Source organism: Mastigoproctus giganteus, chromosome 10, assembly GCF_048544385.1.
Source record: "Mastigoproctus giganteus isolate SK-2022 chromosome 10, ASM4854438v1, whole genome shotgun sequence".
NCBI classification, from domain to species: domain Eukaryota; kingdom Metazoa; phylum Arthropoda; class Arachnida; order Uropygi; family Thelyphonidae; genus Mastigoproctus; species Mastigoproctus giganteus.
Window position 1 is genome coordinate 16931844 of NC_143584.1, and position 13457 is coordinate 16945300.

A 13457-nucleotide genomic window follows, 5' to 3' on the forward strand; every position below is an offset into this window, starting at 1 on the left:
ATTTTCTGCAAGCAGAGTTATCTGCTTGCATCAATAATTTAAGATATCTGCATATCTTAAATTATTGATGTTTCTGCTGCCTATTTTCACTCCAATTTCTGACTCATCTGAATACAATTTTCTCATAACTGATTCAATATACAAATTAAATATAAATAGGGATAAGATACAGCCCTGTCGCACACCATTTCTGATTTCAAACCAGTCTGTATCTCCAAATGATGTTCTGGTTGTTGCTTCTTGATTGGTGTACAGTGATCTTATTAGCTCAAGCAAGTGTGTCAGTACCTCCAATTCGATCAAAGAATTCCATAATTTTTCGTGTTCAACACAATCAAATGCTTTGGTATAGTTTATGAAGCAAGTGATATATATTTTTCTGAAATTCATGGGCTTTTTCCAGGATCTATGGATGTTTGTGATGTGATCAAAACTGCTTCTTCCTTTGTGGAAACTAGCTTGAACATCAGGCAGTTCTGTTTCCATAATTTTGTACAATCGTGCTTGAATGATTTTCAATAGAATTTTGCTTGCGCATGATATCAAGACTATTGTACGGAGTTCGAGCAATTTCAGGTGTCTCCCTTCTTCTGGATTGGAATAAACACTGATCTCTTTCAGTTTTTGGGCTGGCACAAAGCCGTGATAACTGTAATTGGGGTTAGGCGCCTCCGTAGCCAGGTGGGAAGGAGCAGCAGTGCGTAGCACAAGCTTCTTGATTAGACCGGGGGTTCGAGCCTGTCACCACCAAATACGGAGCATGCGGAAAGGTCAGGGAATGACCACTCCACCGGAGCAGTATGGCCTTAGTTGCTAATGCTCCTAAAAACAAAACAAAAAAAAAAAAAACTGTAATTGGCAAAAGTGTTAACAATTCTGATGGAATTGATAGAATAATAACAATTATTCTATCAATTCCAGGGGCTTTTTCTCCTTTGTAGTTGTTGCAGCGCCCATATTACCTCTTCCTCTAAAATATCCGGTTCTAGTTCATCCTGCTCTTTCCTTTCAATCTGTTGATGTTTGTTTTTATTTGCATACAAAATGATCTGAATAAACTGTAGCCATTATCAACCCACTGCAGGATGGAAACCTCCTCAACAATTCACGTTGAGGGAAATGGACCATAATCTGCCACGCTGGTCCAGTGCAGGTTGGCAGATCGACCGTATTTATCAGTCAGGGCCTTGAACCCCGGTCTACTCAAGGAGCATGTGCTACTGCACTCCCACTCCTGACCACTGGGCTACGGAAAAAAGTTTTTCGTTATATTTTTCCATCAAGAACTGACTGAACATTTTTTTAAAATTCATTTTGATTAAAAAAGTTGGAGATAAATGAGTGTTAATTAATTTTTTAAAAATATTTACAAAGAGATAGCTTTGTATTAAGAACACTAACGTAATAATACCTGGTTGTACTACCTTTTAGTGCACAGCATAGCCTAAATACATCGTGGCACAGATCCACAAAGTTTTTCTTATCAAAATGGTTCCTACTTTGGGACCATTTTGATAAGAAAAATTGTATACAATGTAGTGACTCCAGTTATTTTTGTATATGAAAATTCATCTGTTCAATTTGAATGCATTAGTTAGGGCAAAAAAAAGTTAAATCTATGATTTAACTTTTAGTAAATCAGTCTTAAAAAAACCCTTTATGACAGTATATACATTAGCTAAAACAATTTGTAACTCACTATGACACACAATTTCAAATTATAATGTCAGTCCCCAAACTTGTTGATCACACTTTGTATAAGGTGGGATGTTTTGGGATTGCATGTAGTATTCTGGAATGGGAGGTGGTTCCTTGGAATGGATAAAGGTTATGAGTGTAGTGCCTTGTTTAACTGCTAGGTCCACTCTTGTTTCTGATCTTGATTGATGTAAATGTAGGAGTAGATGGTATAATGTTTAAATTTGTAATTTTGAAGGTTCGGTAACACAAGTGCGGCTGAGTTCCTTCAGAATGATTTGGACAGGTTTCGTGAGTGGTTGGAAAATAGCAACTTGAAAATAGCTCTTCTGTGCTGGGAAAAGGGAGGGTTGGAGATGAAGTGTATAAATGAGAGGATAGCTTGGACATTATGATACATACATTATATTACAGTATAAGCACTGGCCAGAAAGCCATGTCATATCTTATCAGTGACCTATTGTACCTTTGTGGAGAAATAAGGTTTTAGTCCCAATATACAAATCAGCGATAAGAATGCATTTGGGATATCATGTTCAGGTCTGAAGCCTTTCTCTAAAGAAAGATGCTGAGCTTTTTATGTCCTAATTGCTTGCAGCATGCCAACAGGGCAGACAGTGTTAGTGGTCAGTGATGTGATCTGACATTCCAAAGGTTTGTTAATTTATAGGAAGGAATGTGGATTTTGGAGTAGAGTACATGGAGAGTAGTAACAAAATAAATTTACAAACCTCTGGAATGTTAAGTCACATCACTGGCCACTAGCACTGTCTCATTGTTACTCTTTCTTCCTTAATGTACTAAACAGACATTGAGATTTTATGAATAAGTGGATGAGTGTTAAAAATTTAGGCTGAGCTATTGAGATTGCATGTAGAATCCTGGGATGGGAGGTGGCCTCTCCTTGGAGTGGGCCAGGTGTAAAATTTAATATTATAGCTTGGAAAAAATTGATTTAGTTATATTAATAAGTTTTAACATTTGTATTAGAATGAAAGTCCAAAAATAAATAAGTACACTTAAACATGAGTTGCTTTAGCCAAAACTTTAAAAAATCCATCCTGCTGAATAAATGAACACTTAGTTGAAGCTGATTTATTATTATTATTAGCCATATGGTGTAAGGAAGCCTGAGGCTTATGCTGCACTAGCCAAAAAAAAAAAAAAATTTCCGAATTACCGAGAGAGAGAGAGAGAGAGAGAGAGAGAGAGAGAGAGAGAGAGAGAAGAATGATGATATCCAGCTCAGGATCCTAGGTGTGCTAAGCCCATACTTTTACGATCATTTTTTTTCAACCTTATTTTAGTTATGAAACACTGGAATAGGTAAGAAATTTTCAGAATACAATATTGGTGGAAAATTAAATCTAGCTCCTGAGCCGTGTCATATCTTATCAGTGACCTATGGATATCATCATCCTCTTTCTTGGTGATTCCCTTCTCTCTCACTCTAAGGGGTAACTCAGGAAATTTTTTTTTTTTTGGCTGGTGCAGCATAAGCCTCAGGCTTCCTTGCACCATATAGCTAACAATAATAATAATAATTATTTCTTTTATTCACTTTCATTACATAAACTTTTTATCTTCATGCCTAGAAACAGAATAAATCAAATTAAAATAGTTCAGTCTGTTTTCAGTATAGATATTTTCATTTTATTTTAAAGTGCGTCGGTTTATCTAATTGTAGATAAGTTAACTTTTGGCAAAACATTTTGTGTAACACTTGAACTGGGCTTCCTTAACCTACTTGAAAAACACTGCCACAAGTATGTTCAACCGGTTCTGTCGAATAATCTAAACAGTATTGTTGATTAATGTATTAAATATTATTTGTATTTAAAATTTTTGTTCAGTATAATATAAAATTATTTCTTAGTTGCTGTAAAATTTGAAAAAAAAAATAAAATAAAATAAATCACTATTACAAAAACACTCGTATGAGTTTTGCACAGGACCCTAGGGCGCACTGATTTTGCGACCGGCTCTGACTATGGGTAATTTAGTTTTGTAAAGTTCATTAGTTGTACCAGGAAACGCCTGCAGTCTCTGTAGGCATCTCGCTAAGCAACGATAAAACTGTATACACTGTATATTGATCTCGACCCCGAAAGATTATCGAGCGGCTCGAATGCGTACTTAAACTATACCAAACCAGTGTCTCCCCCCCCCCCCGCTCACGGTAGTTTCGCCACCGTTGTTTATTCCAATATAGTTCTGCCAGTCTTTCTTAGTCCAGCCTGTGCTAAGAATGGTGATCTTTGCCGCCCATTTTGTAACTCTTGATAATAAATTTTAACCGGTGATGATTAATAGGCCATTTCATATGTTTGTGTAACGGAAGAGATGACGTCATTATTTGTGGGCTAACATGAAATCTCTGTTAGTCTGAATTCTCAAGATTCATTTAGTGTTAGGATTATTAGAATCTGTGTACGTCTTATTTTTTTTTTCATAACTGTTAGCATATAGCAGATTACTACTGAAAATAGTAGATGATTTAGAATATATTGGTAAACATTTAATTAAAACAGTTTACATTTATGGTAGTTATAGGCGTTAATTGCGATTTTTGTAAAATTTGAACAGGTACAACTAAGATTTCAAATGTAATGCCGTTTTATGTTTCGTTTTCCTAGTATTACTTTCCTTTTTTTCTTAGTAGTACTTTCGTTTTCTTAGTACTGACCATAATACAGCTTCTGTTTTAATATTTGTATGTATATGCGTATATAGTTGTGTGGTGGTATGTTATATAAGAAGTGGCCGTAAACATAGTACTGTCATGTTTTGTTAGTGTCTCGTTCTTATTATATTGTCATCATTGGCAGTTACAGAATTTTTGATGTTTATTTTTTTAAAAATCAAATATGTAATTATAATGAGATCTTTCTTTATATGTAATGATAACAAAAGTACATTCACTTGATTTCCAGGTTACTAATGTAATACATTGCATACAGCAAAACGTAAAGTATTAATAAGCACTGAAATAAGATACGTACGAAAGCTGTTTCAGTTATATATTGCGAAGTTAACACAATTATTTAAAATTTTAGAGCTAGAAATTGCTAACGGATGCAATAATTTAGTTACAAAACAGTGGTGGGAGTGGAGTAATCAAAGCGACAGCTTTCAGACTAAATAAATAATTTGGCAATTATCGTGGGAATGGCATTATATCCTTAACAAAGGTATTTCTGTAACATTTATACCTAGTTGTAAAAATTAAATTAGATATAAAGCATTAATTTAATTTAGAGCTATCTAAGTAAATATTGGCTCCTCAAATGGCTAACCTACAAGCATAGGTTACCCCCCCCCCATGTTCATACAATGGAAATGGCCCAGGCCCTGGGAATCCCTAGCTGCCCTCTCTCATTGATGAAAAAAAAACTGGAAATCACAGTAAAAATGTTGACTGCTCTGATCACATCTTCATTCTGGGATCTCTGTTGCTGGAGGATTCCACCTGCCCAGCTTAGAGCCACCCCAACTATTTGCCCACTTCGTTCACACCTCCGCTTATCAGATTGTTTCCTTCCATACCAGATGCTTGGACGAATCCAGGACGTTGATGCCTATTTTCAGAAATTTGCTGTCAACTGACAATATAGATGTAGGATACTTGGCCCCACACACCCAAAGATTTAGCAATTCGTGTAATATAATTTAATTTGCAATGTAATTTGTTTAATGCCAGTTCTCGTCACCTTAATGCAGTGGTTTTCAACCGGGGTGTCGCAACAACATTCCAGGGGTGCCACGTAATTTGGGTTTAAGTTACTTAATCTTTTTTTTTTTTTTTTTTAATTTATATATTTATTTAATTATAAAAAGGTGTACAGTATCTTTTTAATTTTGTGTTGATCTGTAATTGATGTTAAATAAGTACCTCTATAATTTGTATTATGAATTGTAATTTTGTTTATAGCTATATTATTGTAATAACTATCATATATATATATATATAATATCAAATATAGTACCAATGAGTTAAAAACAGTGGAAATTTTTATATTATAACATACATATATATAAACACACGCACACACACAGTATATATATCGAGAGAGAATCGGATCTAACGGGAAGAAAATTGAGTAGGGGTGCCACAAAATAAAATAAATTATTTTTACGGGTGCCCCTTATTAAAAAAAAGGTTGAAAACCACTGCCTTATGTAAATCCCCTATATCATTTAATTTCATCTTGTTTTGTTCTTTAATGTCTTATGTTATTTAATACCTCTTATCTGTAAACCTCTGGCACTTTTGACCATGAAGGGAAAGTGCAACATTATTTAACCTTTTATCAAATTAAAATCAAAGATTGTTGCCATAAAGATTTTCTCTCGCTCTAAAGTTAACCATTTAGTTTCTCCCTGTACTAATAGTTTCTTCTTGATAAGTGCATTGTAAGGAGAATGATATGGTTTGATTTTCAGGATGTAAAATATGACTGGACTGGGAAGACTGGACGTGGATTTAGTAGAATGTTATTTCTTTTGCAAAATAAAAAAAAAAAAAAAAGTTTTTAAAACACTATTAAAAACCCATTTTAAAAGACCATTACTGTTTATTCAACCTTTAAGTAGACATCCCTGCAGATAGACTGGTCTTCAGGTAACCCACAGGCAGAATGCTTAATGGGGAAAAGAAGAAATCTGCAATGTTGTCTAGCTGTGTGTGTGTGTGGTCATTACCAGGGGGAGGGGAGAAAATCAGAGCTAAATGTTCAGAATTACCCACACTTGGTTAACATTTTAATTTAGTGAATTTTCTTATGCCCAAACTACCATTCATGATACAGAATTTCTCTCTGTTGCTGATGGACTAAGGTTCATTTGTTGGGCTATGGGAAAACTTTCACCTTTGAACAGATATTCTGGAGGGATCTTGGGGAAACTCAGGCATTTGATAATTTTTAGTTTACAGGTAATCTAAGCAAACTCACGTTATTTGAACTTATCTTCTTTCTTGTGGCTAGTTTTCTATCTTGTTATTCACTGTATGTAATCTTCAAGCTTCTAAGCCAGTGCTGGATACCCCAAGGTTTTTATTTTTCCTGCTCCATTTTTTTCTTTTTTATCAAGAGCTGTTTATCAGTTGACTTAATCTTATATATTGACAAATCTGTAGATGATGATGGTATACTGTACTCATTTTTCTTGTTTGACAAACCTTGTACTGCACAAATACAATCTAAATATCCACTACCTAAAATGTCCATCTCCATATAAACTTCTCAGATTCCAGATTCTGTTTAAAAGTCAGGTTAATCAGTGACCCATCTCTTACAAGTCTCTCCACTCATCTTATGAAAATTCAGTTTTTGCTGCATGCCTTTTCATAAACTGTTTCTGTTTCCTTATGTATGTATATACTGTTCATTCATAATTTGATCATACATTGCGCATCTTCTCTTTCCTTTTATAAACCTTTCTTTGCACCTACTTTTCCAATATCTTAACATACTTTTTAATTTCATAAGTACATGAAATTAAATCCATCAAATGCTTATATTTCAGACTACAGACATTTTAATGAACTTAGAGTTCTGACAACTCACTTGTATTCTTTTTGCTGGTCTTCAGATTCACCCCCCCCCCCAAATCAAAAATCGAGGCAATTTTCCCTAGATCAAAGCAGCCTCTGTAAATAGCCCTTGCGCATTTTATTACTATTTTCTTATATTGTCTTGATCTACTTTCAGTAGATAAAAAAAAAGAAAAGATGTCAGAAATTCTTCAAAAAAAAAAATGTTCGCAATATTTAATTAAATCGGGAGGAATATAATTAATTGGGGGGGGGTATAGGGAGGCTTCATTGACGTATCCAGGTATCATCGTAAGGGAGGACATGGCGACCAGGCTTGTTTTTTTTTTTTTTTTTTTTTTTTTAGAACGCCTCCTGCGTTCTTTTTCTTTTGATTTCAAATTTTTTGGTTAAGGAAGGGCATATGCCCACCCCCGAATACGCTCCTGTTTTAAACTTTTCTCCGATTAAACCCAGGCTGCCAAATGACGTCACCGGTAATTTGAAATTACCGTACAGTTACCGTAGTATGTTGTTTCCGTCGGCGATGTTCACTCGCTGTATCGTCTCACCGAACAGCGTCTTATGTTCTCTGGCAATATGGTTTCATAATTCGTTCATTTTTTCTTTTCTTTCTTTCTTTCTTTTTTTTTTTAATTCTAGAGTTTGTGTTGAGATTTTCTTACAATGGCTGATAAAAGAAAGAGAGCTAATTTTGAAACTCGCGCGTCAAAAAAGAAGAGAAGAACAATAAACTTACAAGTGAAATTAGAGATAATTAAGCGTTTCGAAGATGGTGAACGCGCTGTCGATATTGCAAGGGCCTTTATGCTTCCAGCAACAACAGTAAGAACTATTGTTAAACATTCTGCTAAAATCAAAAAAATATCAAAAATTGTGGCTGCCTCGCGCCGTACTCAGCTAATTAGAAAGAATAGCGGATTAATGGATAATACAAAAAACTTGACTGTTCGTCAGGAGGGTCAACAGCCGCATCAGATGGCAGTAAGTAAAATCAAAACAATGGAGAAAGCAAAGAGTTTATTTGAGGATTTAAAGAAAGATTCCAGGAAAAGTTTAATGAAGCCTTTAGCGAGGAGCTGTATATGGTTTGAAAATTTCGAGAAATCTGCTGCAATGGAAGATGTAGAGGCAGCTAAAGCATATCTTGATTATTTTAGAGCAAAAATTGAGGAAGGAAATTATTCAGTTCAGCAGGTGTTTAATGTTGATGAAACTGGACTGTATTGGAAAAAAATGCCGGAGAGGACAATTATTTCCGAAGAGGAGAAAAATATGCCTGGTTTTAAACCTTCCAAAGACAGGCTTACCCTCCTGCTTGGAGGTAATGCTGCAGGGGATTTTAAGCTCAAGCCTTTGCTTGTTTATCATACTGAGAATCCAAGAGCTTTGAAAGGATTCTCAATAAATTGTTTGCCAGTTATTTGGAAAGCAAACAAAAAAGCTTGTGTAACTGTTACAGTTTTTGAAGATTGGTTTAAAAATTACTTTTGCCCAGCTGTTCAGCTTTATTGTATTCAGAATAATCTAGCAAATAGAGCATTACTTGTTCTTGATAGTTCTGCAGGACATCCATCAACTCTTGATGACTTGTCAGAGAATGTGAAGGTGATTTTCTTGCCGGCAAACATAAGTTCATTGCTGCAGCCCATGGAACAGGGTATAATAGTAAATTTCAAGGCTTGCTATTTACATAGAATTTTTTCCCAAGCCATCAGGGAAACAGGTGGTGGTAGGCCCATTACATTAAAAGAATTTTGGCATGCATTCACTATCCGCAAGGCCATTGACAACATTGTTGATTCATGGAATGGAATCACCTCCTTCAATATGAATAGTGTGTGGAGAAAGCTTTGGCCATATTGTGTTAATGATTTCCAAAATTTTGAGGAGCCCTTGCAAGAAATCCAGAATGAGATTATTGAAATGAGCAAGAGGATAGGATTAGATGACCTAGAAGCAAACGATATTGAGGATTTGCTTGCTTCCCATGGACAGGAACTATCCAGTGATGACTTGATTGAGTTAGATGTACAGAGGGCTCAAGAAGAAGCAGAAGCCAGTGTTGAAACACCTCTGCCAAAAACTTTAGCAACCAAGATTTTGGCAGAGGCACTTAAATATTTTGAAGTTGGAATGGCCTTGTTGGATGATAGTGATCCCAACAGAGAACGCAGCTCTGCAGTAATAACAAAAGTTAGTAATGATATTAACTGCTACAGAGAAATCTATGATGAAAAGAAGAAGGTGTTAGATCAAATATCACTTCACCAATTCTTGAAAGTCGAGTGTTCAGAGAGTAGTCCCATAGTGTCCTCATCACATGAAGGAACTTTATAACTTTTTCATCTCATTGACTGCAACACCATTCTTATTTAAAAATTCACTCATACAGTAAAAGGATATATGCCAGACAAAGTAAGTTATATGTTAACTTTACAATCTTTATCAACTTCACTAGAAACACCTTTGAAGTTGGGGAATGCATCTATAATAGAACTGCAATATGTAGAATTCTGGTGGGATTTTTAATAAATATAAAATATAGAAATAATATATATACAGTATTAAATAAAATAAAAATAATACATGAATAAAAGCAGTAAAAATACAGTGTATATCATTTTATATTTATAATCTTCATTAAAAATTCTGTCAGCTTTTCTGTATATTGTTTGTTTTATGTGATTAGTTTGGTTTGGTTATGGGATCTTCAGTTGTTTTTTTTTAAATGTCTTCATTTGGAAATGTTATTGTTCATAAAATGCTAATGATCTGCTATTTGGGAATGAATGTGACTCTAGTTGATTACATATGTGGGAAAATGTTTTGATTAATGTTTCATTTCCTAGGAACATATCAACAGTGTTAATCAGGGTCTTCTCTTTATTATAAGCAATCCTTGGTGAAGCTAGTGGAATGAGGAAAATCAAATGTTATTAGCTCTTGGAGCTGAACTAGCTACTCTCAATAAACTGTACTGATAAAGCTTTAAATATTTATAGAATTCACTTGGTGCACATTGTAGTTGTATGTTACTGGAAAAGAAGTTAAAAGCAGTTTAAATGGGAAAGGCCAGTTTGATATAGTAGAAATTGCTGGAGAAGTCATAGTAGGTTAATATTAACTCTGAATGCATCATAGCTCTATTATCAATTAGAAACTCAGGAAAATTATAACATGCCTTTAGGATCATTTTAAATTAAACATGCTGTGTTCTTGGCAAGGATTGATATAGTTGTTGCAAATGAACTGTGACCATAATTGGGTAACAAATTATTCACTGCAAAGTCCCACATTTTATTCCAACCAAATAGCAATGCAGTAAGATAATTATTATTTTTTTTTTTGGATTCGTCTTACAGCTGCTCTTTCTCTCTCAGATGTAAAAATTTGTGTTATTTAAAAATAGCAGTATGAGTCACTAATGATGGGGACTTCATTCTCATAATATATAATTAAAATACAGGTTTTTATGTAATTAATGTCTTTCATAAAATTGCAGCATACAGCAAAATGTAATAAGGCAGTTATACCAAGTTTGTATTTTTAATTTGTGTACTTGGTGAGCATAATAAATTAATTCACGGGTTATTCCTGAAGTCTTTCTCTTTATCAACTCTAACATTATCAAATCTTAATGGTAATGCTTAGTCCAATTTTCATATCAAATTCAAAAATTTCAGCCCAAATATGACAAAAAATGATCCAAAAAACAAATAGCCTGAACCTAAAAATATGTGAAATAGACCTTGATGCCTTTTAATTTAACATCCTGTATGCCTTTTTAATAATTGTTTAGTTTTAATAAATTTAAGATGAATACATGCAGCAAAATGTTTTTATTTTATTTGTTATACATCTGTGGCAAACCTTTAAGGATGAAAAACTTGATTTAATATGAAATTGACTCCACAACTGTTGAACATTCTTAAATGCCTCATTCCCAATAAATTAATCTCCATAAACTCGCAAGGCATTTGGAAACTGTGGCCCATTCAGAAAGAAAATGAAGGTTCCAGCCTCTAGATATAGCTCAGTGTTGTTTGCTGACCTCCTCTTAGAGGAAGTCAGAGCTAGCCTGTATAGTTTGTTGATCAGGCTTATTGTACAACGTTCCAGAGAATGGAGGAGCATCGTGTCAGTTGTGCTCCCTCCATTGTGTGTGTGTGGGGGTATACCCACCATCATTAAATGGTAGAAGCATAGCGTTGAAGAAAAGCATCCTTTTCACCTTAAAGAAGGGTAAGTGCTCCCACAGAAAAATCAACCAATTTAGGAGAGAATATAAAAAATTATACATAATTCAGCTCCCCAGCCACACCAAAACTATAAACAGAGACAGAAGAAAAGTGACATCCATAAATTGGTTATCCCTTTTTAAAGAACATTCTGAGTTCTTGCATTTCTAGGGTTTAGTTGAAATTACTGATAATCAAAATGCTGTCAAGTCAATATACGAAAGTTGACAAAACACTGATTATTCAAAATGGCAACTGGCCAAAAAGCCAGTTACTATTTGGTACTAAAGAACTGATTGAATTGTTATTAACAGTTTGGTCAAATTTGTGAATTTCTGACGTTTATCAATGAGTTTTATGAGGTGATGATTCTAAATTTTAATCATTGAAACTTGGATCCTGTCACCAGTGCACATATCATCGCGTATCATTTAAGTACTTATGTAACTAACAGACATGTAATAAAGATAATATTTAGCTTATTATGCATCGACTGCATTGATTCCTAGTCATGACTTTCTACAGAATCTGGGTTGAAGGGGATTTGTCACAAAATTTTTGAATATGAAATGCATTGATTGAATATGAAATAAATGAAAATGCAATCAGTCAACCAATTACTATACATTTAAAGAAGTTACTATACTTGGATAATCATACTTGTAAATATAAATATACTTGAATTTCAAGGAAATTGAGTGCTGAAGCACATTTTCATTTTAATGGTGATGTTTTTTCATTTTCAAAAATGAAAATGGCCAAGCAGTTTCACTAAATGAAGAATGCTACTGTGACATGATTTGGGATTTCCAATCAGTTCGAAAAAAAAATTGACAATGTGGATGATATATGATAGCATGTTAGTGTAATATTAATTGCATTTTGCAGGTGCAAGTTTAAATCTTTATGCAAAATATTTCCATGTTGGCCTATTTTGCTTTTGCAGTGTGACCTCCATGATTCTGTGGTACCTAACTTCTTGTTATGGGGGGATACCTCAAGAACTTAAGATATGTATTTGTGAAGAAATTGCCATAGAAAAGTAATTAAATGAAGATATGTTCTGTCAAGTTATAACAATTTTACTCAAAATGTTCAAAAGTATATAAATTGGAAGGAGTGCATTTATTCTATTCAATTTTCAAGATAAAGCTCATAAGTGTGTAAAATAGATGTGAATAACTTTGTTCTGCATTTTTCAGTACAAAATTGTACTGAAATCAAAATGTATAAGTTTGTTTCTGATGACCCCTGTAGAATATGATTAGTTATTTTTTATGGACTTTTTAAATTTATTGCCTTCTGGAAAATATTGAATTTTTACTTTTAAAGAAACATTGATCTAATTTGTTTTTCCTTCTATCAGATTTAATTGGCATTTCAAGTGAAACATTACAACAATGGGAAAGCAAACAGGAGGTGAGAAATATTAAATTTGTAGCAATATTTAATTTTTTATGAGAATAAATATTCACTTGTAGATTTAAAAATATATATATATATATGAATGGGTTGTAGATTTATTTATTTTTTTTTTTTTTTAAATATATACAGCAGACTTGATTTACTGGGATCGGATTAACCCGGACACTTCAAGACTCCAAAAAAAAAAAAAAAACAACCAGAAATCATAAAATTCAAGTAATAATTAGAATAGGTATAAGCAAATATTTTGTAAGTCGTAATTAAGTGACAAGAAGGAGTGTTATAAGTCGTCATTAGGAGATTAGTGTACCTATTATCTTGCAATCTCCGCTGTCTTCACACCCACTGCTCAAAAAAAAAAAAAAAAAAAAAAAAAACGACCAAATGTTTGGTCAAATTTGTGAACTTCTGACAAGTTTATCAATGAGTTTTATGAGGTGATGATTCTAAATTTTAATCATTGAAACTTGGATTGTCGATTGTTGTGTTCCGTCGCACCGCAAAATGACAAATTTTGTTTATTTATGTCAGAATTTTTT

The 13457-nt window shown here is 33.7% G+C and overlaps 1 protein-coding gene across 6 annotated transcripts in view; it reads left to right on the forward strand.

Moving 5' to 3' along the window:
• The window catches only part of LOC150078808 (poly [ADP-ribose] polymerase 2-like), a 167446-nt gene that overhangs the window by 18244 nt on the left and 135745 nt on the right, over positions 1 to 13457 (forward strand). Inside the window, exons 1-2 of one of the 6 annotated variants that reach the window (XM_090382477.1) lie at positions 3780 to 4128; positions 12860 to 12912. In XM_090382477.1, the coding sequence (XP_090238603.1) occupies positions 12894 to 12912 (19 nt within the window). In that variant the 5' untranslated portion in view covers positions 3780 to 4128; positions 12860 to 12893. Of the gene's footprint in view, positions 1 to 3779; positions 4129 to 4808; positions 5358 to 7911; positions 8078 to 8794; positions 9671 to 12859; positions 12913 to 13457 lie in introns of those variants that run through there. The other 5 variants (XM_090382483.1, XM_090382482.1, XM_090382480.1 and 2 more) reach the window with 5 other exon arrangements.